Source organism: Mytilus trossulus, chromosome 4 (genome assembly GCF_036588685.1).
Source record: "Mytilus trossulus isolate FHL-02 chromosome 4, PNRI_Mtr1.1.1.hap1, whole genome shotgun sequence".
Taxonomy (NCBI): domain Eukaryota; kingdom Metazoa; phylum Mollusca; class Bivalvia; order Mytilida; family Mytilidae; genus Mytilus; species Mytilus trossulus.
In genome coordinates this window covers 72,779,943-72,807,326 of record NC_086376.1, presented here as the reverse complement: position 1 = coordinate 72,807,326, position 27,384 = coordinate 72,779,943, and the positions used below count along the sequence as shown (strand labels likewise).

General features: G+C 30.3%; 1 protein-coding gene across 2 annotated transcripts; it reads right to left on the bottom strand.

Moving 5' to 3' along the window:
* Positions 1-707: 707 nt before the first annotated feature.
* LOC134715918 (small ribosomal subunit protein mS39-like) lies at positions 708-27,080 on the bottom strand. Of its 2 annotated transcripts, none has more exons than XM_063578476.1 (25): positions 26,967-27,080; positions 25,697-25,746; positions 24,211-24,265; positions 23,242-23,287; positions 22,571-22,639; positions 21,855-21,974; positions 21,102-21,225; positions 20,127-20,265; positions 19,667-19,754; positions 16,497-16,563; positions 15,477-15,559; positions 14,896-15,043; positions 14,166-14,225; positions 13,468-13,545; positions 11,697-11,725; positions 11,000-11,109; positions 10,059-10,137; positions 7,998-8,088; positions 7,463-7,557; positions 6,670-6,749; positions 5,284-5,355; positions 4,262-4,315; positions 2,558-2,621; positions 1,874-1,964; positions 708-860 (listed from the first exon to the last, which is right to left on the bottom strand). In XM_063578476.1, exons 1-25 carry the CDS (start codon positions 27,035-27,037, stop codon positions 844-846), a joined length of 1,980 nt encoding a protein of 659 aa, XP_063434546.1. In that variant the 5' UTR covers positions 27,038-27,080; the 3' UTR covers positions 708-843. The 2 variants fall into 2 exon arrangements, with proteins under 2 accessions (XP_063434546.1, XP_063434545.1); XM_063578475.1 differs by having other exon boundaries at positions 26,934-27,075.
* Positions 27,081-27,384: the final 304 nt, after the last annotated feature.

The following is a 27,384-nucleotide window of genomic DNA, read 5'->3' as shown; positions in this document are numbered from 1 at the left end:
GTAATGAATTCAATTTGATAAAAATACATTTATCCTTAAACTTTTATTGGACATTTTTTCAGAACAAGTTATATCTTGTTTAAGCTGGAAGAACACTGTGTTTTGAAAATAAACAATTTTTTACCTTAAAAAATCATGGAAATGAAGCAAATAAGCTGTACGGCTAAAAAAGCAGTGACTTGTTTACTGCAAGAGGATTGGAATAGGTACCATTTGCAGTCATTGTTTCTTTGATTAGGGGTTATAAATATTGGGAGGTGATGTTACACAGTGCTGGTTCTTGGAACAGAAATTGTTGGCATCTGGTTTGAATGTTCCTGATAAAGATTTATACAGAAAATCTCTTTAAAAGCACCAATTTAATGAAATGTAGATGAAGTTTAATTATCAGCACATTGATCTCAGGTTGTGGAGAGGTACTCTTGAAAATAAGAAAAATAATCTGAAAATTGAAATTCTATAAACCAATTAGCAACACTGCTTTGTATGCTGGCATTATCCAGCTATATATGTGATGAATTAAATTTTTAATACAGGATTTAACCAAAGATGAAAGATCCTTTATGTTTTTAAGGTTGAAAGACATGAAGTAAAATTTACCAAAACTTGAGAGAAGTTTTCCTTTTATCTGATGGAAAACCAAAACTGATTGAATACTGTTGCATTAAGATTGATAAAGGATATCACTGATGCAGAAAAAGACAAAATATCACTGTAAAACTTTATTATTGTCTTCTCACAGAAAACTAATACATGTTTTTGACATTACTGTTATTAAAATGACCTTTAAAAATCATCACAGTTCTAGAAACAAGGTTAATTGTTATTCTATTTGATCTTTTATCAACTTGTTACCACTTCTGAAAAATAAAAAAAACATGTTAATTTACATGAACTTTTCTGACACTGAAATGTTACAGTAATGTTTATATCACATAAATGATTTACTTTTAAAGTAAATTGTATAAAAAAAATAAAAGTTCAATGTCTAAAGTATTACAATGTATAAATGAATGTCAGAATTTTTTTCTAACTTCAGCAAATGGTAATACAGAAAGCACACTCTAATTGATTCTAAGGGAACTACTAGGTAAAGACTCACAAAGGACATAATCTCATTTTTTTTAATTTTTTTTTTATCAAATTAGAATTCATTGCCATTATATTCATTTCTTGTGTATTTTAGCTGGATTTGGCAAATCTTTTAGGAATTTTGATCCTCAATGCTCTTCAACTTCATACTTTATTTGGCCTTTTAAACATTTTTGGATTCGAGCATCACTGATGAGTCTTTTGTAGACGATACGTTCGTCTGGTGTATATACAAAATTTAGTCCTGGTATCGATGATGAGTTTATTTACTCTTTTTCTGCTTGGCATCGTTTAGGAAATTTGCAAAGTAATAAATTTATGGTTTAAAAGCTCAAGTCTCCTTTTTTTAAGATAAAAATAGCCAAACATGATGGGTATGGTGTAACTTGTTTCAAATATTTTCTAGCACTAACTGTTTTTAATGTACATGAAAAGTTTTGAAAATTTTGTAGTCTATTAACATTCTTCTATTCTATAAAAAAAAAAGTATCTATGCCATTCTCAGATTCTGTTCTGCAAGATATAATTCTGAATCTATTCCCTTCTTTATCTTAAACTCCATTCAATAACATAATCTAAACCAGACAATGTCATCTCAAATGTATAAAGTGCTTCGTAAGCCTATAAGGCTGGCTGAAAATAACAATGTTCATATCATATGTATTATATAATGGCAATTCAGGTTGCACTTTAATAAATTATTTATTCATTCATTCATATAAAGGTATAAGAGAAAAAGATTTTCTTACACCGAATATCACCATTAAACAATGTAACCTACTTTCTAGATCTGTCATATCCAATTCTCTCAGTTGTTTCTTGTATTTGGCAAGGCTAGGAAAAGACTCATTTGACATCAACTTCAAACAGGTCTGAAAACACAAAGTATATTGATTGAATTGAACATCTACATAGTCATAATTAAAAGTCATATATAAAAAACAATAGGTCAAATGAAAAGCATAATATATTCTGTAAAAGAAGAGTTCACAAAACGGTCAACTGTGGGATTCCAAATGTCATAATCTCTTGGCTTGCGAAAAAATTCAGTTGCCTCACAATAATTTTTGCATTTGTTGGGTATTCCATATTTAGGGCTATAGGACAGTGTTAATCAATCATACGTAAATGTTGTACTCTTAAATGCAACTCCATATTTTTTTCAATTTATTCTGTAGGAACCAATCCATAACCAATAGATAACTGAAAAGGTATGCATATTGATTGGATATTGCTAGAGAACTTATCATGTATTTCTTTTCTGGATGAATTCATCGTATATTTATCGCTAGAGATTATCAAGTTTAGTAAAAAAAAAAAAAAGGTCTAGAGAATGTACTAAGAAGTCATACATCTGTTTTTGTATCTACTATTAAAAACAAGAATTCTATTATATGGAACGGTTAGATATTATAATATTTTACATCTAAGAAGACAGTTTGTTTTCTAATAACATACTACTTACTGATGTTTTATCCACATCTTTTTCTTTAATAACCTCATCCAACAACATTGTTACTGATTCTTCACTAAAAGTTACGAAAAAAAGAAGAAATTAGTTTAAAAAAAATCTGCTTGTTATCTTGTCAATATTGTTCTATGATATTCAATGGCCATTCTGTTTTCCCACAACTAAATCTACATGCTTACATACATAATAGTTTTTAAAAAATACCTCATTTTCCAGTTTTTAAAAATATATGAATACATGTATAAGCAATACCTTGCTACCTATGCTTACTGATAACAATAAATCTACTACAAACAACTGTATATGTGATCACAGGGCGGGGTGTGTTCAGTAGTTTAGGAGGATCTTTCTCTAAAATTGGTAATTTTTAAGGAAAAACTTAAAACTTTAAGACATTAAAGATTTTCCTGATTTTAAACTGAACTAAAACCTGACAGCCTGCAACTAGTTGTAGTCACTACTGAAGCTTATGTCATTCTGATAAGTTTTTCCCAAGAAAGATTAGGTCGTTAACAGAACTCCAGGACTTCTGTTCTGTGTGTCCAAGTTAGAAATGGGAAGCCCACTACCCCAAAATTACTATTCTTCTCACAGAAATAGAATGGGTCCCCTAAGTATAGCATTTAAAACAAGATTGTGTCCATAGTACACGGATGCCCCACTCGAACTATCATTTTATGTGTACATTGAACCGTGAAAATTGGGGTCAGAACTTTAATTTGGAATTAAAATTAGAAATATCATGTCATAGGGAACATGTGTACTAAGTTTCAAGTTGATGTAACTTTAACTTCATCAAAAACTACCTTGACCAAAAACTTTAACCTGAACTTCGCACTATCATTTTCTATGTTCAGTGGACCATGTAATTGGGGTCAAAACTATGATTTGGCATTAAAATTAGAAAGATCATATCATGGGGAACATGTGTACTAAGTTTCAAATTGATTGGACTTCAACTTCATCAAAAACTACCTCGACCAAAACTTTAACCTGAAGCGGGACGAACGGACGCACAGACGGACGGACGAACGAACGAACAGAGGCACAGACCAGAAAACATAATGCCCCTCTACTATCGTAGGTGGGGAATAAAAAATAAAACTGTAAACTTATAGCCAATTATTTAAAAGATGATTTCTTTTGCTTCATAAATATGGCCTGTTTTTTGACAATACATGGCACATGCATCAGGTACAAACATCATGAATTCAGGCAAAATTAATATAATCTTCACAAATTTAGCATATGTGCTTATTTTTAGTCTAAAATGAAAGTGGCCGCACCAGTCTTAATATTGAAATATATGTTGTATTTGATTGTGATACATAACATACATAAAAGTTGAGACTAGGCACCCATGCAGTCACTTCCTTTTTTGACAAAAACCATCTGAAAAGTAATATTTTCTGGTATATTTGATAGATTTTCATATTTGAACTTGTAGGTGTTTTTAATGACCAAATCAGCTTAAATCTTTAATATAAACTGATTGCATCTACTGAAGAAGACACAACTGGCAAAAATCAGGTGTTCTTTAAGTTTTCATCCAAAATAAGCCGTAACCAGACTTTCTCCTTTCAAAGTTTATAATTTGGGTTCTATGATATTTTTATAAATAATATATGTACATGTAATTTTGTTATCCTAGCTTGTAATAGTAAAATCAATAAATATCACAAACATATTGTATCTTACCTAATCTGCTCTGTAAATCTTCTTTTGTGCTTTGTATACATCATTAAAATTTTCCTGAAATAATAATATAGAGAGCTATTTTAAAGAATCTTTTTAACTTTCAAAAAGATACATTTACATAAATATAAAAGCCATTCCTTGAAAAAATAGGTCAATTTCTTTTAATAGATTTTTTTGTGATCATGATATATGCAGCTTCTATTCATTCAAGTTCCTTCACATTGACTTTTTTATATTGTGTGTTTTGGCAGACATTTGCTACATGGTATTTCAGAGTTTTTATTTACATTATGAATTTCAGTGTCACACACCGAGTTTACCTAAAGATCTACTTAACAGCTAGGTAAACAATTAGCTGAGGCAGTGAAATGGATTTACTTGGCAAAGCTTGCAGCTTATTTGGGTGAGTGCATAAAACAATGAATTTAAGTTTCCTTTGATAAATCATGAAATGAATATTGTCTATGTCTTATTATATATAATTACTAGTGAATAAACAACTTTCAATATTATTAATACTATTGATTTAAGTGTTTGTTTCTATACTTGTAATAGCTACTTTTAAACAAACTGTTATGTACATATTGGCTGTAAAATAAGGCAGATCTATTACAGTCTCTGCTAAATTTATTCAAAGTCAGAATTTAGAGCTTGGAATATTTTATAAACATTGGTCTATTTGGGTACTAGGCTTTATTTACTCTTAGATGTCTTTTAATTTTGTTTTTGTGAGTTTCAGACATTACCAGTAACCTATAAAACCCATATCTAGTTTTTCTCATAAGAATTTAATTTCAAAAACAGTTTTTAAACAATTCTTCCTTTACGTTGAAGCTCAAAATACTTTAAGACATATACACATCATATACAAGAATGTCAAATAAGTACTTTCAAGTGTAAAAATTCAACAAAATAATTTCATTCTGCTGGTATACTTTAGATGAGAGTATAATCTGATTTGATAATTTGTTTTTAATAATAGAGGTTTATTCTATTTTCCTTAGAACTTAAGATTTACTTACCAAGCTAGTTCTACTTGATTGGCAATGAGACTAACTTTGATTAGTTCACCTACTAACACTCCTGATGTCAACCTGTAAACAAAGGAACAAGATAACCCTATAACTTTGCTAATGCAGTAATAAAATATACCAATCCCAGCTAGTTAAGGTGGTACCCAACACTTTCGCTAACATTAATTTGGCTCGTTTAATTTTCGTAAAAATTGTCAAGTATTTACTTTGACCCCTTAACAAAATTATTGAAATATAACAAAATTTGAATTAACCGTTTTGTCAGAAACTGGTTATATAGCAATTTGACAAACACCAATTTTGATCATTGAGAAGCTTATTATTCCTTTTACAACACAATGCTATTAAAATGTTTACAGAGCTATCTCCCTGTAGTGTTAGGTACCACCTTAAACCTGAAGGAATAACACTATCGAATGCCTACTTAGTCACAACCATATCTCAACCATAGTATTTTTTCTATAGGATCTTTCATACATTGGACAGTAATGCATAATTTATTAAGATAATATTAAATAAATCAAAACTTTTTGATGGAATCATTAGATTGTCTTTAAATTTAAAAAAAAATAAACATAACATAAACAAATATTTACTCAGTGCAAACTGCTAAAATATTTATAGCAGTTTGTTCCCAGTGAATACCCTAGAGATAACATAAATATATTTTAGCATTACCTAGGTGCTGTACTTAAATTATTTAAGTTTTGCTCTTTTTGTTCAAGAAACACTGATTGAGTATTTGATTTTTGACTTAATAGTGTCCAGTGTCAAGCAATTTTAAAAATAATCACTTGATTCTAAGTAATCTGATTACTGTGGATTCATTTATTTTCGTGGGTATCAATTTTTGTGGTTTGAGGAAAATCTGTATATTCGTGAATATTTAATTTTGTGGTTTTGACAAAGTCTGCATATATTCCTTTAGAATATTTGTAATTCTTTGAACATTTAAATTTGTGGTTCTCTTGTACCCACGAAATCCACGAAAATTGGTATCCAACGAATATTAATGAATCAACAGTACTTTAAACAAATATTTGTCCATAGTACACAGGTGCCTAACACGCACTAGCATTTTCTATGTTCAGTGGACTGTGAAATTGGGGTCAAAACTCTAATTCGCCATTAAAAATAAAAAGATTATATCACAGGGAACATGTGTACTTAGTCTCAGATGGATTGCACTTACAAATTACCTTGATTAAAAACTGTAACCTGAAGAGGGACAGACTGACGAACAGACTTACATATAAACAAACGAACGCACAGACCGAAAAAAGACAATGTCCTTTTAAAAGTTGGGCATAAAATATTAATAGAAAACACAAGTTTCAAGAACTGCATTATGTAAATAAGCTATTTCATACATACACAAAAGTTCCATTCAGCTGAATATTTTCTTCCCATCTGTTAATTACCCACAGAATTGTGTCAACAAACTTTCGTTCAAGCTGCAAAATAAAATATTAATGAAATATAACTCCTTATTTTCAAACTCCGAAAGTGAAAATGCAGAGGGTAAAAAATGGTTCGAACAAAATTTACCAGATGACACATTGATATTAAATTTTTAAAAATGCTTAAATTGTATACATTTTTTTTAAATTTAAACTTGGTTCTAAATATGGATTTTTACAGAGTATTTGTAAAACAATGCATAATTGTTTGAATCCATCTGTTAGATATAAAAGTTCTAGCAGATAACTATCTTACATGTTGATTTCATATATGATTTTCATTTTAAAAATGGAAGCATATATCTAAATTGTCTCCCATAGTAACACAATTATAGTTATCTCCCATACTATTAGAATTAGAATTGTTTCCTTTATTATTTAAATTAGAGTTGTCTCCCATGCTTATTTTTTTATATCTAATTTACAGGTACTGTTAATTCACAAATTATTGCATGCATTTATTATTGCAATTTTTAAAGAAAAGACTAAAATGTAAGATCAATTATAGCGATTTCAGAAAAAAATCTGCACACAGATATAATTGTCAGACAAAAAATGCAACTTCTTATAATTGTGATTTTTATCCACTTGCATAATTTGAGTAAATACAAACCTTGGAATAATTTCTGAATTAACAGTATGTGATTTTGGACCAGTAAAATATATTCTATTCACCATTGTTCCATAGAAAAAAAATCAAGACTTACCTCCTCTGGGTGTTTCTTCTTTGATACTAGCTGGAAAAATGGAATCATGAGTTGTGCATGTTTTGGTCCTGTTATTATTCTGAATACTATAAAATCTGTAATGAAAAAGATGATTTTATGGAAACATGTCGTAATTCATAAAATATAATAATCAATACATTTCAACATTTTCTTTGGAAGTTTTAATATCCAAACCAGATAATTTATTTTGCGAATCTGTTGATATTTAAAAATAAGATGAGTTTGCTCTGGTAATGTTTTTATTCCAATAGTTTATTTCTTAAACTCTCAGTGAAAAAGAATAATATAAATAATCAAAAATCAAAGTTAAGAGATACAGTGCAACTAACATAAACTATGAAATTTTAACTGAATACACCTCCAGGAAGGCAAATAAAGATCACTTCCATGCAAGCTTTCCTCTTATACAACTCTAGAAATACACATCAAAATCATTTGCATGCAAGCCTGTCTTTTAAATTTAATCTTGAAAGAAGTACAAACGGCTGGTCATTAGAAATTAATATTCATTTACCTGACCAAAGAGCTGGTAAATAATGATAGCCATCATATAGATCAATGGCTCCTAGTATATCGTAATAAACAGAGAAAGTTGGTGACCATACCTGAAACAGAAAAAAAATTTAAAATCTAAGCATTTGTTTAGATTAACTAATGAAAATGATAACAAGAGTGCACACACTGAAATTTCTCGCCTTCTTTACTAATCATTGATATTATTTTGATAGTCCTAAGTATATATAAAGCTTTATTACAACTGCCACATAAACGTTACATTAACCAAGATAACTAAACAAAGACAAATGAACCATGAAAATGAGGTCAAGGTCAAATGAACAATGCCAGGCTGACATGTACAGCTAACAATGCTTCCATAAAACAAATATAGTTTACCTAATACTTATAGTTAAAGAAAAATACACCAAAAGACAAAAAACTTAACACTGAGCAATGAACTGTGAAAATGAGGTCAAGGTCAAAAAAAACCTGTGCGACTAATATATAGATCATAAAACATTTCCATACACTTAACATAGTTGACCTATGGCGTATAGTATCAGATAAAAAGACCAAAACTAATAAACTTAACTTTGACCACTGAACCATGAAAATGAGGTCAAGGTCAGATGACATCTGTCCGCTAGACATGTTTACCTTACAATCATTCCATACAACAAATATAGTAGACCTATTGCAAAAAGTATGAGAAAAACATACCAAAACACAAAAAACTATAACCACTGAACCATGGAAATGAGGTCAAGGTCAGATGACACCTGCCAGTTGGGCATGTACTCCTTACAGTCCTTCCATACACCGAATATACTAGCCCTATTGCTTATAGTATCTGAGATATGGACTTGACCACCAAAACTTAACCTTGTTCACTGAGCCATGAAATGAGGTTGAGGTCAAGTGAAAACTGTCTGACGGGCATGAGGACCTTGCAAGGTACGCACATACCAAATATAGTAATCCTATTACTATCATAAGAGAGAATTCAACATTACAAAAAATTTTTACTTTTTTTTCATGTGGTCACTGAACTATGAAAATGAGGTCAAGGACATAGGACATGTGAGTGACGGAAACTTCGTAACATGAGGCATCTATATACAAAGTATGAACCATCCAGGTCTTCCACCTTCTAAAACATAAAGCTTTTAAGAAGCCGCCGCCGGATCACTATCCCTATGTTGAGTTTTCTGCAACAAAAGTTGCAGGCTCAACAATAAAATGTACCATGTTGGTTACTGTGAGCCTCCTTATTGAACTCAAAAAGAAATTAAATACTGTAATTTCCAAAAATATTGCACTGTTGAAATTATGGCATAAATGGTGTGAGTATTAACAAAGGGCATTCAGAACATAAATTGTGTTTTTCCTGCATAAAAATTTCACAATCACATTTATAAAGATCTTGCATATTGGCCAGCAGTATTGGAATCACAATTACCTGCCTTAATTCCTGAATTTAGACTTTGTTATATTTGGGATTATATATTTTTATCAATAACTGTATCAATTTTTTATCAACTTTGTGTTAATTTTTGGTGCAAATGATTTCATAAGGAACAAGAATGTGTCCATAGTACATGAATGCCCCATCCCCACTATCATTTTCTATGTTCAATGGACCGTGAAAGTGGGGGTGAATTGATAATTTGGAATTAAAATAAGAAAATCATTCTGTGCCGTCTTCTGTCTTTCCATTTTATGTTCCTTCCTGAATGATTTAAATTAGTTACATTTACTGAAACCCTAAATGATATGATTTTTTTATTGATTGTTGGTGTTTTAACACCTCTTACTCTAGTCCTATTTGCTTTATTGTGGTGGACAATTTTCTTGGATGAAGAAGCCTTATTGTGCACAGAGAAATCCGACCTTGGCAGGAGAACTTTCCTAGTTAAATTAATTAAAATGGTATCAAACACACCTGACACTTGCAAGGTTCCAACACACAACCTCATTATTGACAGGGTAGTGATACATTACATAATCTACTTTAGATCAGTCAGCCACTGAGGCTACTAAATATATGATATTCTCATCTTATCTCTAAATAACTTACATTTGGTGTCAATCTGTGATATAACTCCATTATCTTATCAATATGTTCAAACTGGCAAATTAACGTTAAAAATATGTTACTGAAAATATAAAAAAAACATATGTTTAATTGCATAGACTTTGAAAGCAATCAGGGAGCAATTCAAGTCAAAATGGCAATGATTTACAATCACAATTGATTGTAGAAAGAAGAGTAACTGTTGAGTTCTATTATGGTTAACAATGGCTTATAATTTTCATTTTTTTTTTTTAATATGAAATTCAATGAAATGTAAATTCATTAAAATGTGGATTAAAATCAGGACAATTCAATTCTTAAGATTTGTTTAGGGGGGTTAAAGTAAGATTGTAGCATTGCCATTAAAAGTATCTATGAAATAGCATAATTAGTAAAAAAAAATAATATATTTTAAAGCAGAATATACACATACATAATCAAATGATAGTTTTTAATGTGATGTTATTTGAGATGGAGTCATCTCCCTTGATCAAATGGTTAATTTTCTGATTTTATTAACCAAATAAAAATATATAGAGCGCAAGCAAGTCTGATAAAAGATCCTAATAATGAATTATACACTACTTATATAAAAAAAATGGTTCATAGAAAAACTTCAAGTCTAACAGTCAGTAAAAAGAGTCCACTTTTGTTGATTTATAAATGTTGCACAAAGAGAAATAGCTGGAACCTAAACTAAGTTTGTGGAAAGCTATTTATGTATGTACATAATTAAACCTGTGTGGAATCTAGATGAGTATTTATGTTCATTATCCTATCAAGATTTACAGTAAATATTCTTCAATAACATACATTGTAAGAACCAAACACCTTAAGCAAATCTTTTTGAGAGGGATAAGTTAGAACTTCTGATTTCACTTTACAGTTTCATTGCCTGTCTTCTTTCTACTTTTTAAACATGTAACAGTTCACTTAAACCTTACCAGTACGTAGATTCAGCAAAGAAATCTATCATGAACTTGTAGTTATCTTGGTTATGAAGTAATGCATCCACCTTGTAAGCCAACTCTTTATCATGAAGGTAAAGATCACACTGAAATTAGAATATTCTATTGCAACAAAATATCTCACTTATAAAACTAAATTTATCTCAACTTTAGCAAACTTTGCTTGTTTTTTTTCACAAACTCATAGTTTGCCATATCTACAATGATTACAACTTTAAAAAAATAAAATAAATGGGGAATGTGTCTATGGGACACAGATAATGCTCCATCATGCATATAACATTTTAAAGGGACATTACTCAAAAACAAATTCATACTTGATCTGATTTTTTAGTGTATATAAGTTTCATTACATTTGGTTTAGACAAAATAAGGTTAGAAAACAGAAGCAAATTTGGGACGTAAGAATGTACAGATAGACATGACCAAAAAAATGCTTATCTTAGTATAAGATTAATCTTAAAGTTATCTATGAAAAGATACACTCTCCTTATTTTATCATTATGTATACAGATATATTCAACTGATTGAGCATTGTGTGCAGCTATGAAAGTCCATACCCGTATACATCCATTTTATCTAAAAAGCCCTCAGTTTGTAAATCTAATCCTTCACTAGAAAGTTAAGCTTTCATTTTATCTCCATCTCAAAATTATAAAATATTGATACTTACAACTTTCATTGCAGCTACGAAAAAGTGCACTGAAATGGAAATGCATAAAAATTAAAATCTGCACACCATTTGCATAGTAAGATGAATATTGCAGAAAAGTTTAAAAAAGAAGTAAATAAAAAATTGCTGAAGTGAGTGTGATGTAGATAAATTCAGCTTTTGACACTTAGATACATGTCACACTTTATCTTGCTTTAGTAATACACACAAAGTAAGGCCAAACATTTTGCCTGAAAATTTAAGCTTCGGTAATCTTCAAATAGTTGCCAGTGTTACATTTTCTGAAAATACATGCATTTGCCGCCTTACATTTGTTCATTTATATTTATTAATAAGACATGATGACTATAAGCATGTACCTGCATACCTTGCCTCCCAAAGTTAAAGCTCTCTTCTTATTGATGGACTGATTAAACCAGACAGTTTTATTACTTTATCTTTACTTATCCTGGGGTATAATGTATGGAAAGGAGTCGGTTCAGTAAGACCCCTTTTTGGCCCCTAAATATAGCAGTTTTACAAAATTGTGAAAATGTAATCTTTAAGCTATTTATTTAACCCTTTCCTCCATGGATATTTTTTGTTAAAATACTTGATTTGCATAGGATTTTTTCAAAAAAAAAAAAATCAGCAGGTTTAAATTATTAATGCATTGCCAAAACAAATATTTCATCAAGGAAATTCCAGTCATAGATTCTCATGAATATCCTCTTGCTATTAAATACCACTTTTATTAAGTCTGATGAAGTTTTTTCGTAGGTGAGACGTTTCAAGTAAGTGACTATGCAGGCGTCAAAAGGCGTCATTATGGAGTAAAGGGGTGGCGTCAAAAGCCGTCATTATGGAGGAAAGGGTTAAAAGTAGAATGTTTCTGCTACATAAATATGGGCTGTTTTTGACAATACAATGCACATATATCTGGTACTTGCATCATTAAGTCATGCGAAGTTACTGAAAACAGAAATCTTCCCGTCTTAAATGAAAGTGGCCGCATTGTGTTCATTCATAATATTGAAATGCAAGTTGTATTTGATGACAATACATAATATATATAAAGGTTGAGGATAAACAAGGGTGCAGCCACTTTCATTTTTGACAAAAACTATCTGAAAAGTGACTTTTTTTGGCATATTTTATAGATATTTCATATTTAAGCTTAAATTGGACCATTTTATAATGACTAAATCAGTTAAAATCTTTTACATAAACTAATTGAATCAATTGAAATAGACACTGAAGTGCCAGTCTTTGTAAGAATCAGGCAATTTTGAAAAAAATCAAAACATGGCTGAAAAAAACCACCTACCTAGCCATCCAATTTTGAGGTAACACTCTTCCTGAGTTAGAAATGGTAGGTCTTAAGTGACTGTGTGTCTGGTAATTTGAGAAATTTTTAGTTAAACTTTGGTTAGAATGATAGCAAATTACAGAGTTAGCTCCCCTTGATTTTAAATTTCTAGTGCATTGTAACCAAATTTTATCTCCAATTACCAGAACAGGACAAGAAAACGAGTGGTATATTTTTGCATCATTATATATTTTGAACATAAGTTAATGTCAACCTGAGTGGGTTTTTGTTTGTCATGTTTTCACCACTGCCTGATTCTTAGGTAGACTAGCACTTAAGTTTTTAAAAAGTGTATAAAATCTTCGTTAGATGAACTTGAAAGTTGAGGCCAAAATCAGCCCTTACTAAACCTACTCCTTTTATGAAAAACTAAAGGCACATGCAGCCTAGATAGGAAGTATTGTATACTGTGTATATACTTACCATCATCTTTTGATGACATATCAAAGCTCTTTCCTTGGATATAATCCATTAACTGTGGTAAAAATGGATGCTCTGGGTCTGGAATAATAAAACATGAGAAATACATCCTGTACAGAAGAATGCATGAGTTGTCATGCTAAGCATACACAAACTCATAATTCAAAGTATGAAAAATGTGAAAAAAAGTTATAACCTATGCTCTTGCAAAGTTTCCTATCAGATATCTATCAAATTGGATCTGGACTCAATTACATATAAAATGGAATCAGATTTATGTTAAATCAAGGTCAAAGTGATACATTTCTTGTATATATGCATTTTTTAATACTATCTTAGATATTAGTCCACAGATGAAAGCCAATGTTTACAGCTTTAAGTTCTAACATGTGGACCTTCAAGCAAAGACTAAATTTTTAATGTAAGTTTGTTATGCATATAGTAAGTGTCGCTGTGACCTTATTCCGGTTCATGCCCACTACACATCATTAATCTATGACTTGTAGATTCACAGAAATAATCCTTCCCTATATATGTTACCAAGTCATTGATTATGGTTGACAAATTTCAAATTTTGATTAGATAATTTAATTTCTTTTGTTTCCAATCACAAAATATACAAGAAAGGGTTCATATATAATTGAAAGATTTACTTATGTACTTTTACTCTATATTCTATAATATATACTACAGGTACTTACTTCTAGCATGGTCGTTATATATAAGCTGAATGAGATTGGCATAAATTCCTAACGTAGGTTCTAAAAAAAAGTAACAATATTATCAAAATTATTTCACTTCACTTTAAATAAAAACTTAGTTCATGTTTTTATCTCAACAAAACAACTGACAGACATTGAATGTTCTGATAAACTAAGTTGAGGTCAAATCCCCAAAAGTTGAAACCTTGAAATTTTAATTCATTTTGTAAACTTTATAAAATAATGTCCAATGTCCCTTGCATTGCACAAATTTTATCTGTCTAAGGGCAATAACTAAAAATAATGTTTTTTTCATCTTTTCAATTTAAAAAAAAATATCTTTAAGAAATTAAGAATGAATACTCTTATACAATACAATGTTCAATATAATTAATATTTCCAAGAGACATAACTCTTTTTAAATTATTTGATTAATACTGCTTTTACAGGACCAATGAACAAACAATGCCTGGTATTTCTATGTGACCCACAACTTATTGAAACAGGAACATAAAATAAGACTTCATTTATTATATCTTATCATCAAAATGAAAAATCAATGTATTTTAAAGAATATTGTATCAATTCTTAGTTCTGCAAGTTAGTATAGTTTTTAGGCCTTTTGGTCCAAAATAATATCTTTCTCTTTACATACAAGAAAGGGATTGATAATTTGAGAAGCTAGCCTTGCCTTGGAATTATGAACATATTGCATTTTTTCTATACTTACCTATATTTATAGCTTTCATTTCATTGAGTAGAAAATACACTTTCTGTTCTCTAAATCTTGTCATCACTCCTTTCAGGAAATGAAGACATGACTGAAATGTTTGGACATTTGGCTGGACACCACTCTCCTTCATACAGTGCAGGAGATCCTTTAAAAGTCATTGAATAGATATTGTAAATTCAGGAATCACAATAATAACCCAATTCTTTTGTCTAATAAATATACCTGTTTGATAATTTATCTGAAATAACGAAAATTAATCTTACATTCTTGTTCATTCCATAAAAATTGCATTAATAAATGCAAACAATATTTTTTGAATTTACAGTAGTGAAAAGTAATAATGTTGTATGATCATGTGTTAAATTTTGTGAAATGCAATGTTGTACCCTAAAAAATAAGCTACCTAGCTGTATCACAGTAAAATTTCTAATACAAATTAAAATACAAGTTTACAGAAGACAGAATCAGTCATTTGGTTTACATCCAAAATATTGTCTACCATGATTAACTGGGGACAGTCGATGTAAATAGTTAAAGTTAAGATAGAAAAGTGATGACAATCTAATTAATATAATCACCACAATAATTGACCATTGTTCTTCTTGATCTGCAGGTAACTGTCTCATAACATCTATAAGGCCATTGTAGGTTCTGACATCAACTGCAAAACAATAACAATAAATGCTTATGATCTTTCTGTAGAATATCTAATCTGAAGTTCGGTCTTGGATATAAGAGTATAGGTTGGTATTATAAGCAAAATGAGGATGTTAATTCTGATGTATGCCTTTTTGTGCTTCTTCGTTACATTTGTTGTTTTTATAGTGATTAAGATGATAACACAAACTTGACTGCTGTACCCCTTTTTTTGACATTTTTACATATTGTGTCTGTTTGTTTTGTTCACGCATCGGTGACAATATAATGGAATTTGATATGACTGTCAGACAATTGAGAGGTTTAGCTAGCTATAAAACCAGGCTCAATCCACCATTTTCTACATAAGAAAATGCCTGTACCAAGTCAGGAATATGACAGTGGTTATCTATTCGTTTGATGTGTTTGGACTTTTGATTTTGCCATCTGATTAGGAACTTTCCTTTTTGAATTTTCCTTGGAGTTCAGTATTTTTGTGATTTTACTTTTTGGCCTGTTTTCACAACAGCAAATTGAGTAAGACATGTACTAGCTTGCTTTGAGCAAATACATCCATTCTTAATCATGTTTTAAATATTGGTTTATTACTGTTTTGTTTGTATTTGTGTTTTTGTTATCTTTTCAATAAATTCTATTTTACCAATTACAAGTTTTGCACTTTTCTTGAAATAGTTTTATTTTTCTTGTATGTTTTTTTAAGTGCATTTTTTAAATCATCTGATTTAAATTAAATGGGGGATGGTTGAGATCTTAAACCCAGCACCATGATAATGTGCATGTCTTAAGTCAGAAGTCAGAAAGTCAGTCATAGGCAAATAAGCCATAAACAGATTATCCACAGTCTTTCAAACTGGAGGATGTTCTTATGCCTCGCCACATATCAGGGATGTTGCCCTTTGATGAGTTTGAAGTTGAGAAACATCCTCATTTATGTAGTTTACCCTCAGCTTGTAATCCTTTTTCCCTCATTTCTTCAAAAAGTTGAAATGCTTGCTCTACTTCCAAATACTGTAAAATATAACATATATTCTTATGAAAGAGTCATATGTAAATCTGAAACACAATCAAGATAAAAATAAAAGAACCATGTGACTCGCGCTATTAATGCCCCCACTGAAGCTTTGCAATTTTTCAAGTTAAAAAGAGGTATAACTGCAAGTGATTCAATGCCCAAGTTCAAACTCTGTGTATAAGTTTTTGTACCTATTACTGTGGATTCATTTTTATTCGTGGTATACCAATTTTTCGTGGGTTTCGTGGGTCACAGCGAACCACGAATTTAAGAATTCAACGAAGTATAATCCCGATAAATATGTATGGAGTAGGATGTTTTTTCCGGTTATGTTGTGCAGTTCTAGTATAGTGTTGAATAGCGATGAACATTGTAACATAACACGTGTTTTTTATTGAAAGAAGATACAAGTATTTTAATTAAATCAATACTAAATATATCGAATATCAGTGATAATTTACTTTTTAAAATTGATTAAAACTGTTCATGGAAAATAACTGCAAAATGTAAATCAATACTGTGTCATAGTTTGGTTTACTAGTGATTGAAAATCAATAGAATTAAGTACGGGGATATTGCCCATAGGTAATATTGTTTATGACAGGGACATTTATTTTCACACCTTTTACTTATATGACTGTTTATTATATCGTGATTAGGGAAATGAGCTTTCAATCATAAAGTTTTGATTGCCCTATAGAATTCCGACAAGCATTTATAAATTGTAAAACAAACAAATAATTAATTGTCTTTGTCCATTATTGCAATAGAAGTTTTCAATAAACACTTTAACCTAAAATGACCAAGCGAGGATTTTGACAATTCAAAACTTTTTCAATGGATTCCTTCTTTTTAGTTTGATTTATTATTGATCAAACCAAGGAGGTTATATGATCTCCTACATCAAAAAGAAATTCACGAATTACGTATCTGAAAATATTTTTTTTTTATAATCAGTGATCCACGAATTTACGTATACCACGAAACGTCTTTTGTTCTCTATCCACGAAAATTGATACCCACGAAAATAAATGAATCCACAGTATTAGCATTGTGTATGAGTTTTATAAATTTGCACAAGGCAAACTTAAGTAAGGGAGCTGAAACATAAATGGGATAGACAGCTGGACAGACACTCAATTGTACTCTTCTGTAACAAAATCAAACTAGAGGCTCTAAAGAGCCTGTGTCGCTCACCTTGGTCTACCTGAATACTAAACAAAGGAAGCAGATGGATTCATGACAAAATTGTGTTTTGTGATGGTGATGTGTTTGTTCATCTTACTTTACTGAGCATTATTGCTACTTACAATTATCTCTATCTATAATGAACTTGGCCCAGTAGTTTCAGTGGAAAATGTTGTTAAAAATTTACAATTTTTATTAAAATTGTTAAAAATTGACAATAAAGGACAATAACTCCTTGAGGGTCAATTGACCATTTCAGTCATGTTGACTTATTTGTAAATCTTACTTTGCTGAACATAACTGTTCTTTACAGTTTATCTCTATCTAAATAATATTCAACATAATAACCAAAAACAACTTTGGGCCAGGTGAGCTAAAAAGCAAATATTCGATATAAAATTCCTAAAGACATTTTTAAATAAATTTTAAAAAAGAAAGGTAACTCTTACTTGATTGACTTGAGTTTCAATACTGTCCTTAACTTTCTTAATTATAAATACAGATACTTTTTCTCCTGATAAAAAGGAAGTGGACAAATAGAAAATTCAAGTGATTTAAATAATTATTCCAAGGTAAACACAAGAGTGCACACACTGAAATGTCTCGCCTTCTTTACTAATCATTGATATTATGTTGATAGTCCTAAGTTTAAAGCTTTATTACAACTGTCACATAAACTTAACATTAACCAAGATAGATAAACAAAGACCAATGAACCATGAAAATGAGGTCAAGGTCAGATGAACCATGCCAGGCAGACATGTACATAAACAGCTAACAATGCTTCCACACATTAAGTATAGTTGACCTATTACTTATAGTTAAAGAAAAATAGACCAAAACACAAAAACTTAACACTGTGCATTGAACCGTGAAATAAAGGTCATGGTCAAATAAAACGTGCAGGACTGACATATAGATCATAAAATATTTCCATACACCAAATATAGTTGACCTTTGGCATATAATATTAGATAAAAAGACCAAAACTCAAAAACTTAACTTTAACCACTGAGTTACCATGAAAATGAGGTCAAGGTCAAATGACATCTGCCCGCTAGACATATACACCTTACAATCATTCCATACAACTAATATAGTAGACCTATTGCATAAAGTATAAGAAAAACAGACCAAAACACCAAAACTTAACCTGGTTCACTGATCCATGAAATGAGGTCGAGGTCAAGTGAAAACTGTCTGACTGGTATGAGGACCTTGCAAGGTACACACATACCAAATATAATAATCTTCATACTTATAATAAGAGAGAATTCAACATTACAAAAAATCTGAACTTTTTTTTCCAGTGGTCACTGAACCATGAAAATGAGGTCAAGGACATTGGACATTTGACTGACAGAAACTTCGTAACATGAGGCATCTATATTAAAAGTATGAAGCATCCAGGTCTTCCAGCTTCTAAAATATTAAGCTTTAAAGAAGTGAGCTAACGCCTCCGCCGCCGTAGGATCACTATCCCTATGTCGAGCTTTCTGCAACAAAAGTTGCAGGCTCGACAAAAAACCAAAGATCTCAAATAAATGATCAATTGTACAAATATGACAAAATTTCGTGTATCAAAGTGCATCATATCAGTGAATATCAGTTTTTCAAAAGTCAATAAAACCACAAATTTACCTCATCAAAAGACGGTAATTGTATAGTGTTTTATTCTAAAATCATAAATTTAATACATAGTGGGTTGCACTGAGATCTAAGTGTGATTAGCAATTGGCTGTTTTTGTAAGCCAAACGCATGAATGTCTAATTATATTGTGTGGAAAAAAAGTAATGAAGTCAGCAGGATGCGATATGAATACCATCATAAGTGAGGTAGGTGATTCTGACAAAACAATAAGCTGGATCCAAGAAGAGACACTCAGAGACTATATAGACTAGTACAATTACCTTTGTCATGCCTCTGATCATTGCACAGTAAGCTTCTGGTGTCTTCTCTTGTAAATCATTAAACACTTTAACAGCAGGTCCGTTATCTCTGAAAAAGTTTTTATAAGTTTAAAGCAACAAATAAATTAAATATCTTTGAAAATACAAAACAGACTAGTTGACATACATTCTTTCATTTTGTATTGTTCAAACTGAAAAATATTGAAAACAGTTTGTTTCATTATCATATCTCCCATAAATATAGTTTGTATAGGAAAAATCCTTTCTAGCTAGATTTACATGATGGAGAGTTGTCTCATTGGCACTCACACCACATCTTCCTATATCTATTTACAATTTTTTTTAGTGTAAATAATTTCCAGCAATTTTACTTAATACTTTTAAATTCTATATTTCTCTATATAAATCTATCCAGACACACAACATACTTTCATTTATTTTCAAAATAATCTTAACTTACTTCCAAGTTTTATTGAATGATCTTTTTTCAAATAAATATCTCAGATCTTCTGGAGTCTTTTCTTCAGGAGGATCATTTGAGTTGTAATAGGCCAGAAGATTTAACAGGGAGATCTTTGTTTCTTCAGATAGCTCAAGATCTAAAAAGAAAATGTTTAATTAACAGTAATCTATAGAATCATAAACAAACTTCTATTTAAATACCAATCATCAATATATAAAGGTATAAGAAAAGATGAAAACTTGAACAGCCAGTGAACTCACAAAGGGTTATTACTGTCATGCAAATTCTGCTATCTGCCTAACTACAAGTTGGACTGCAAATCTATTTTGAACACATCAGGTTGTTTACCACTGTTCATTAATATATGTCAAGCCATTTGTATTTAGAAGGAGTTGCACTTATGAGAGACTATTTTCCCACATGTTACAATATTGAAGTAAGCCAGTTTGATTAACTCCTCTCTGATGTGAATAACTTGACTTTAATTACAGTAAGAAAATCTTCATGTTATGTTTTACATCTGTCATCTTAATCATTAGACAGTTTTACAGTTGTCATTGTAAATGAACCACAAAAAGTCTTAATTTACAGTACTGATGTCTTGCCTACCTGACTCTTGTCAACAATTATTTTTGTAAAGCAAATTTAAATGATAATATTTTGAAATAAATGTTTACTAGTTTTTCAAACATGGTGCCTTGTCCAAACTTAGGAACCTCATTAGTGTTTATCTTAGAATAAACCTTTTATAGCTGATTATGCAGTATGGGCTGTGCTCATTGTTGTAGGCCATACTGGAATCTATAGCTGTTAACTTCTGTGTCATTTGGTCTTTTGTGGAGAGTTTTCTCATTGGCAATCATACCACTTCCTTATTTTGAATTTTTACTTTAACATTCTAGTCACTGATGGAAATAGTCTCTGTTCTTTTTTTTTTGTAACTTTTCTATACTCTGGGTTTGAAGCCTATACCTTTCTCTTGAATCTCATTATACATATCAATAGCATCCTTGACACTTCTCATTTCTATTCTCTCAATCAGAGCTGTTTCACTGGCCTCAAAATGGTCATACTTTATCTTCTTTGGCATTAAATCCTGAAATAAAACAAAATTTGTAAACTCATTTATGGAAGTTGAACAATGACCAAATGTGAAGCAACTAATGTCAACTCAAGATTACCGTAGTTAATTTCAATAAATGGGTTTACCATCTTTAAATACAGAATTTATTATTATTAATACTCAATTATAAAACTTTATGAACAAAATATAATGATCAAATTTCAGGCTATATATATAGCATGTAATAAATATAATCTGACTGTTACATATGACTACATGCAGTGATGCTTAAATTTATCTTATTTTTCTAAGTTGGGATTAAAGATCTGGTTTCTTGGTTAAACTACAAGCAAGACTATTTAACGGGTTTGTCAACACATGAGCAACACTATGGGTGCCACATGTGAAGCAGGATCTGCTTACCCTTCCAGAGCACCTGAGATCACCCCCAGAGTTTGGTAAGGTTTGTATTTCTTAATTTTCAGTTTTCTATATTGTGTTTTGTGTACTTTTATTTGTCTGCTTGTCTTTTTCCTTTTTAGCTATGGCTTTATTATTTTGGATTCCTGTCCCTCTGGTATCTTTTTAATTCGTTATTTTTTTTAAAAACGTTTAATTATGGATGAAAGTCAATAATGTCTATGCCTGTTAATTTAACATACAGGAATGCCTGGAACTGATGCTTCTTCATTAAACATATTAGTAGAGAATATGCCTGGTAATCTATCAACAAAGTATCGGGCTGCTTTCCTCCCACTACTCTTGGCTAAAGTATATATTTTCTGGAATAAAGTATAAGAAATTATTTTAGATAGAAATATTTGTATAAATTTGTATTTGTATTCAAACAAATGAGTTGAAATTTTATTTCAAACTAATGTCATTGAATAAGGCAATGTAATCAAAAAATATTTTTCTCTTTTTCAGGCAATACCTAAAAGATTTAAATGTTTATAAACAGACACTATTCTGTTGTTTAGAGGGGATTCTTTTAAAACATTTTTCCAAACAAATTTTAAAATGTCCTTTCAATAAGGTGAACTAAAATTAACTGTTCATTTTCATAAATAAAATTTTCCTGGTGGTATTACTAAAATATACTACCAATTAACAAACACCCAAATTGTCTTATTATGTTATAACTACTGTAGATTCATTTATTTTCATTGGTTTCAATTTTTGTTGATTAAGGAAAACTAACATGTTCATGGATATTTAAATTCTTGGTTTTGCTGAAGTCTGCATACAAGTCTTTAGAAAATTTGGTTTTCGTTAACATTTAATTTCGTGGTTCACCTGTCCCCATGAAAAGGTGTATCCAACGAAAAATAATGAATCCACAGTAAGAAGAAATTATTTCTGGTTTAGATTTACTTACTTTTTCATTAGCTATTACAGGGTAAAGATGAGGATCATCTACAAACATGTAGTCTGGAGCAGTAGAATCCTGAAATATATATTAAAGAAATTCTGCTGTGAAATTTGTTTAACATGATTTTAAATTCAAAACAATTAAACATTGCTTGGGTCTGAAACTGTGTGTCATTGTCTAATTGTGAAAAACATACATAAAATTGAAGATAGATACATGTAGAATCTAAATATCAGTTAAATGATACAACTTATCAATATGAAGCTCTGTAACAAATATTAGTTTGTACTTGATGCTTTAGTAGTTTTATCTAGCTTGACATTCATGTAATTGAATAATTCATATCACAGTTTCTTGACAAAGATGAAATAATTTTAAATTGTTATGTAGCTTCGCAACACAAATCGTTGAAATAATAAAAAACAAAAAGATTTACTATTTTACAGAACTTTGAAAAAGAAGGTTCTATAAATCTTGAGCAACAGATATGAAACATTGTCAAACTTGAAAATGACTTCACTTTTGATAATGCAAATAACTTTATAAGATTTAAGTCAAAGCTTTGTCAAATCATTTTACAATATATAAAGACAAGCAGATGACCTAACAATTGTATAAGACAATACTCCTTTTTTGTATATGTATATAAATTACGATTAAGTACTAATGATACTCACCCGCTGGACTGTTGCTGCTAAACATTTCAATACTGTTAATTCATCCCTGAAAAATAAAATCCATTTTGTTCAGTGAACATGTAGTTGATAATTGCTGAAAGTGAAAAGATGAAGGATTGGAAAAATCAGTAGAAGGCCAATATATATTGTTGGGTTATTGGTTACTTGGTTCCTCATCAGACCCTTTTTTCATCCTTCAATATTTTTAGGCAAGATATTCTGTAGGTACACACTATTGCTTTATTTTGAATCAAATGAATGCATGTAAAATACAAAACACATAAAATTTGAAGTAGAGTGTATGGAATTAAAGTGACACAAAGCTAGTGAGTAAATCTAGAACGTCTTATCATCTTTTAACCTTAGTTAAAATTTTCTACATCTTTATTGTGTTCATAAGATCACTGGGTTCCCTGAATACAATATCAGCCAAAAAATTGAAAATCCAACTGACTGATCCACATTAGGCCAAAATAGGATGTAAATTCCTATTGCTTCTGTAATGCGTTTCATTATTATAATTGAGAAAATATTTCACTAGAGATGCTATGCCGTAAATGACTTTTTTGTGTTGATTTTTAATACAAATGTCTTCATTGGAATTAAAAGCTTTTAAAAGCTGGGAAATAAGGTATAATTTTAGGCCAAAAAAAATAATCATGTAAGGTGGTTATTGTCAATTTCATTCATAATCAATACAGTGCATAAGAAAATCAGAATGAATCAAATAAGCTAAACTAGATTACCAAAAGTGAATTCAGAGAAAGTTTTGTAACATTTGTTCCACTTGTTTCTGAGAAACTTTTGTTATCATTAAGTTTTCTATGGCTTTTGATTGCTTTAAACACATATTTGGTGTAAACTACTTATGAATTTTTTTGAACAACCTTGAGTTGACTGCCAACAAATCCTTTTCGAAGGTTGTCATAAACTCCAGATGAAGTTCTGTCATGTCTGTAAAGCACATACCTTTTCTTTTTCTTTGGAAACACTATAGGTTTTCTGTTTTTAATTTGATGCACATCTGTAATGATAAAAATAGTTTTCTTACTTTTTTGTCATGTCATTAATCATGCATACAAGTTTACTGTTTGGTTATAGTTATATTGTAGTTGTACTTAACAACTTCTGGTCATGAACAGATACAATTACTTTGCACAAATTTCATCCAAGAGGACACAAGGAAACCTTAATCATAGTCTGATGTATTTATCTGATAAGAAAATCAATTCTTTCCTTTTTGCCCTTGAAAAGTTAACTTAAAATGTGATTTAATTATTCACAAGTTTAATGCAAAAATTAAAACTTGTAAAAATGCTACACATACATACTGCTTTCTTAATCAAAAACAATTAAAGTTTGATTTAAAGTTACAAAGAAATCAAATTTGCATAAGGTTAAATTTTCTATAACAAATTGTGATTTCAAAAAAAGAAGTCTTGATATATAAATTCATAAATTGTACAACCATGGGATATACATGACTTATCAAATTATTAAAGGTTTGAAAATAAAATTTAGTTATGTGGTATTTTTTAGGCTACTGGCAGTCAGGGGTACTACTTATACAAGTGTATTTTATTTACTTGAAGAAGTAAAAAAAAATATACACATATAAGTAAATTTGTAGGATACTTATACAAGTGAATTTTATTTACTTGTATAGGTAAAAAAAAAATGGCTGAGTTATGTCCCTTCGGCACTCAGATTTTTTTACTTGTATAGGTAAAAAAATCAACCTTTCTTCTTTTCTTGAATTCTGAATATTTCTTTGCTCTAATAGAATTTTAAATTGTGTACCCTTTGCAGATGTCTTTACTAATCATTTAAGTGTAATTTCATGGACAATGAAAGTCCCATTTGTCTTAACACTGCTCATTTACAAGCCCCAAAGGAGCAATTTTTGAAGGCCTTGCGCAAATATACAAGATCTTTGCTCAATCAGTTTCTTTGATGAATTAATGAGATGAAACATTGAACTTTAAGGAAAAAATTTGAGCAAACCTGGGAAAAATCATTAAAGGCATGATTTTACATCTCAAAACTTGAGGATTTTTGTTGGATTGTAAGAAAAGTTTACTTATACAAGTAAATTTTTCAGAAAATTAAGGGGAGATTATTCAAACATTATTTATTTACTTATATGTGTATATTTTTTTTCACTTCTTCAAGTAAATAAAATACACTTGTACAAGTAGTACCCCTGACTGACTGGTCATTGTATAATTGCATTGATCATTTTCAAAATCCATAACTTTTTGCATACCCATTGGATTCAAAAGAGACGTTGACAATCATGTGCATGTAATTTTACAATGTATCTAAATATAGGCAGCATTGTCATTAGCAAGTTTGTAAAATATGATTTAATATTGGTGCAAGGTCTTGTCACAATATGAATATTTCCTGATCATCATGTAGTAAAAAATCACCAATTTACAAAAATGCATATTACCTGTAACACCTGCAGTCTGAACACATCTCTGACAGTGTAACAATGGTGATCTGAAATATAAATATTATAGGTTATCATGTGCACTGTGTGCTGAGGCATAACGCACAATACCAGATAATAATCAATAGCCAAAATTGGATATTTGGAGATGAATTGGTTAAATTTAAATGATTACCATGGAGAAAATGATGTCGACTTTATACATGTATTTGTTTATTAAAACATAGCCAATGTGCATGCATATTGTTACAGTTACAAATTCAGGACTATTCTTGGGAATTTAACCTGTACAAATAGTTGGATAGCAATCAAATAGAAATCTCAGAGAAACTAATTAAAGGAAGGTGTTGTACATAACTTCAGTATGCTTGAAGTTCAAGGCATGTAAAGATTGATAATATGCCAAATACATGTAACCTTATCATGCCTGTGTAAGTAAGTGAGTTAGAAAGTAAATTTTGGTTAGATATTAAGCACATAAACATTTTTTGTACAATAAAGAACTCTTGAGTTCCTTGCAATTCCTCTATCTTTAGTTTTAGTGTACGTCATTAATGTGTTTAGGGTCAATGTCATATTGCTCCCTCTTTAATTGTATTTCTTTTGCTGTATCCAATGGTTTCACTGCCAATCTTTTGCTGGGGAAGGCTCTACTTCACAAATTCGATACATGTACAGTAGGCCCACATGTAAAAAAAAATGTAGCTGGCAGTTTTGGTTTGTTTATAATAAAATCTGAAAACCCATACCTTAAGATAAACACAACATCCCATGACGGATGCACATTATCAAATAAACTGCACTAAATAAATAAGCAAGTAAAGGCTATATTTAAAGAGGGTGACTCAATTACCATTCACTAATCTACCCTTGAGGCCCTGATAATTAGCTGCAGGTTTATTGAAGATCTAATGATTAAATTTAATTCATTGATAGGCTAGCTAAATGAACTGCCACTAGCAATCAAAATTGCCCTTGGAGGCCACATTTTGCTGATGGTCAGACAGAACCTATGAAAATCATAAATCGCTTCGAGTAAAAGATAAAAGGGCTCATAAATGGAGAAAATAAGCAGTCTGTTTGTTTTTACGGAGATGCAAATAAAATCTGTCTGTCATCTGAAACAAGTGCCTGTGATTGTGACTGCGAGTTCATGACATCTGACACTGACAGTGACAGCTCATGTCATGAAAATACATTATAAGCAATCTTGCTTTGAACTCTAACAGTTTCAAACCTTTTAAGTTGGGAATTAAATCGTACTGTATACCTGTTACATATGTTAATGCTTTGTATTTTAATTAAATGTGCAAAGGAAATTTTTCCTATGCAGGCTGCCATTTCAAACGTTTCATTGACAATCGAAGTTAAATTGGCGTTTAAATAGATGAATAATAAATGGTAAAACTATTCAGGAAGTGGAAGGTTTTATTTCCGTATTCAATGCATCACGTCAGTTAAATTTGTCACTGACTGAAAATTCAAATGACCAAGGATTTGTATAGTAATAATAATATTACAATACTTAATACAGAGCTTATTTTTGTAATATTTCTGATTAACCCGAATAATTCTGTCTTGTGATATACGTTAAAACAGTTTGACTGTCCCTTTGGTATATTTCGTCCCTCTTTTAAAAGAAATCTTATAAATTATACAAAACCATATTTCACTGACTAACTTCACAT

Excerpts from the sequence above, each read along its gene's own strand:
- LOC134715918 (XM_063578475.1), bottom strand. The coding sequence starts at position 27,037 with ATGGCAGCCTGCATAGGAAAAATTTCCTTTGCACATTTAATTAAAATA. Across the intron at positions 24,266-25,696 it reads TCAGACTGCAGGTGTTACAG|ATGTGCATCAAATTAAAAAC; the intron begins GTAATATGCATT and ends TTATCATTACAG. Across the intron at positions 19,755-20,126 it reads TCATTCAATAAAACTTGGAA|AGATAACGGACCTGCTGTTA; the intron begins GTAAGTTAAGAT and ends AAACTTTTTCAG.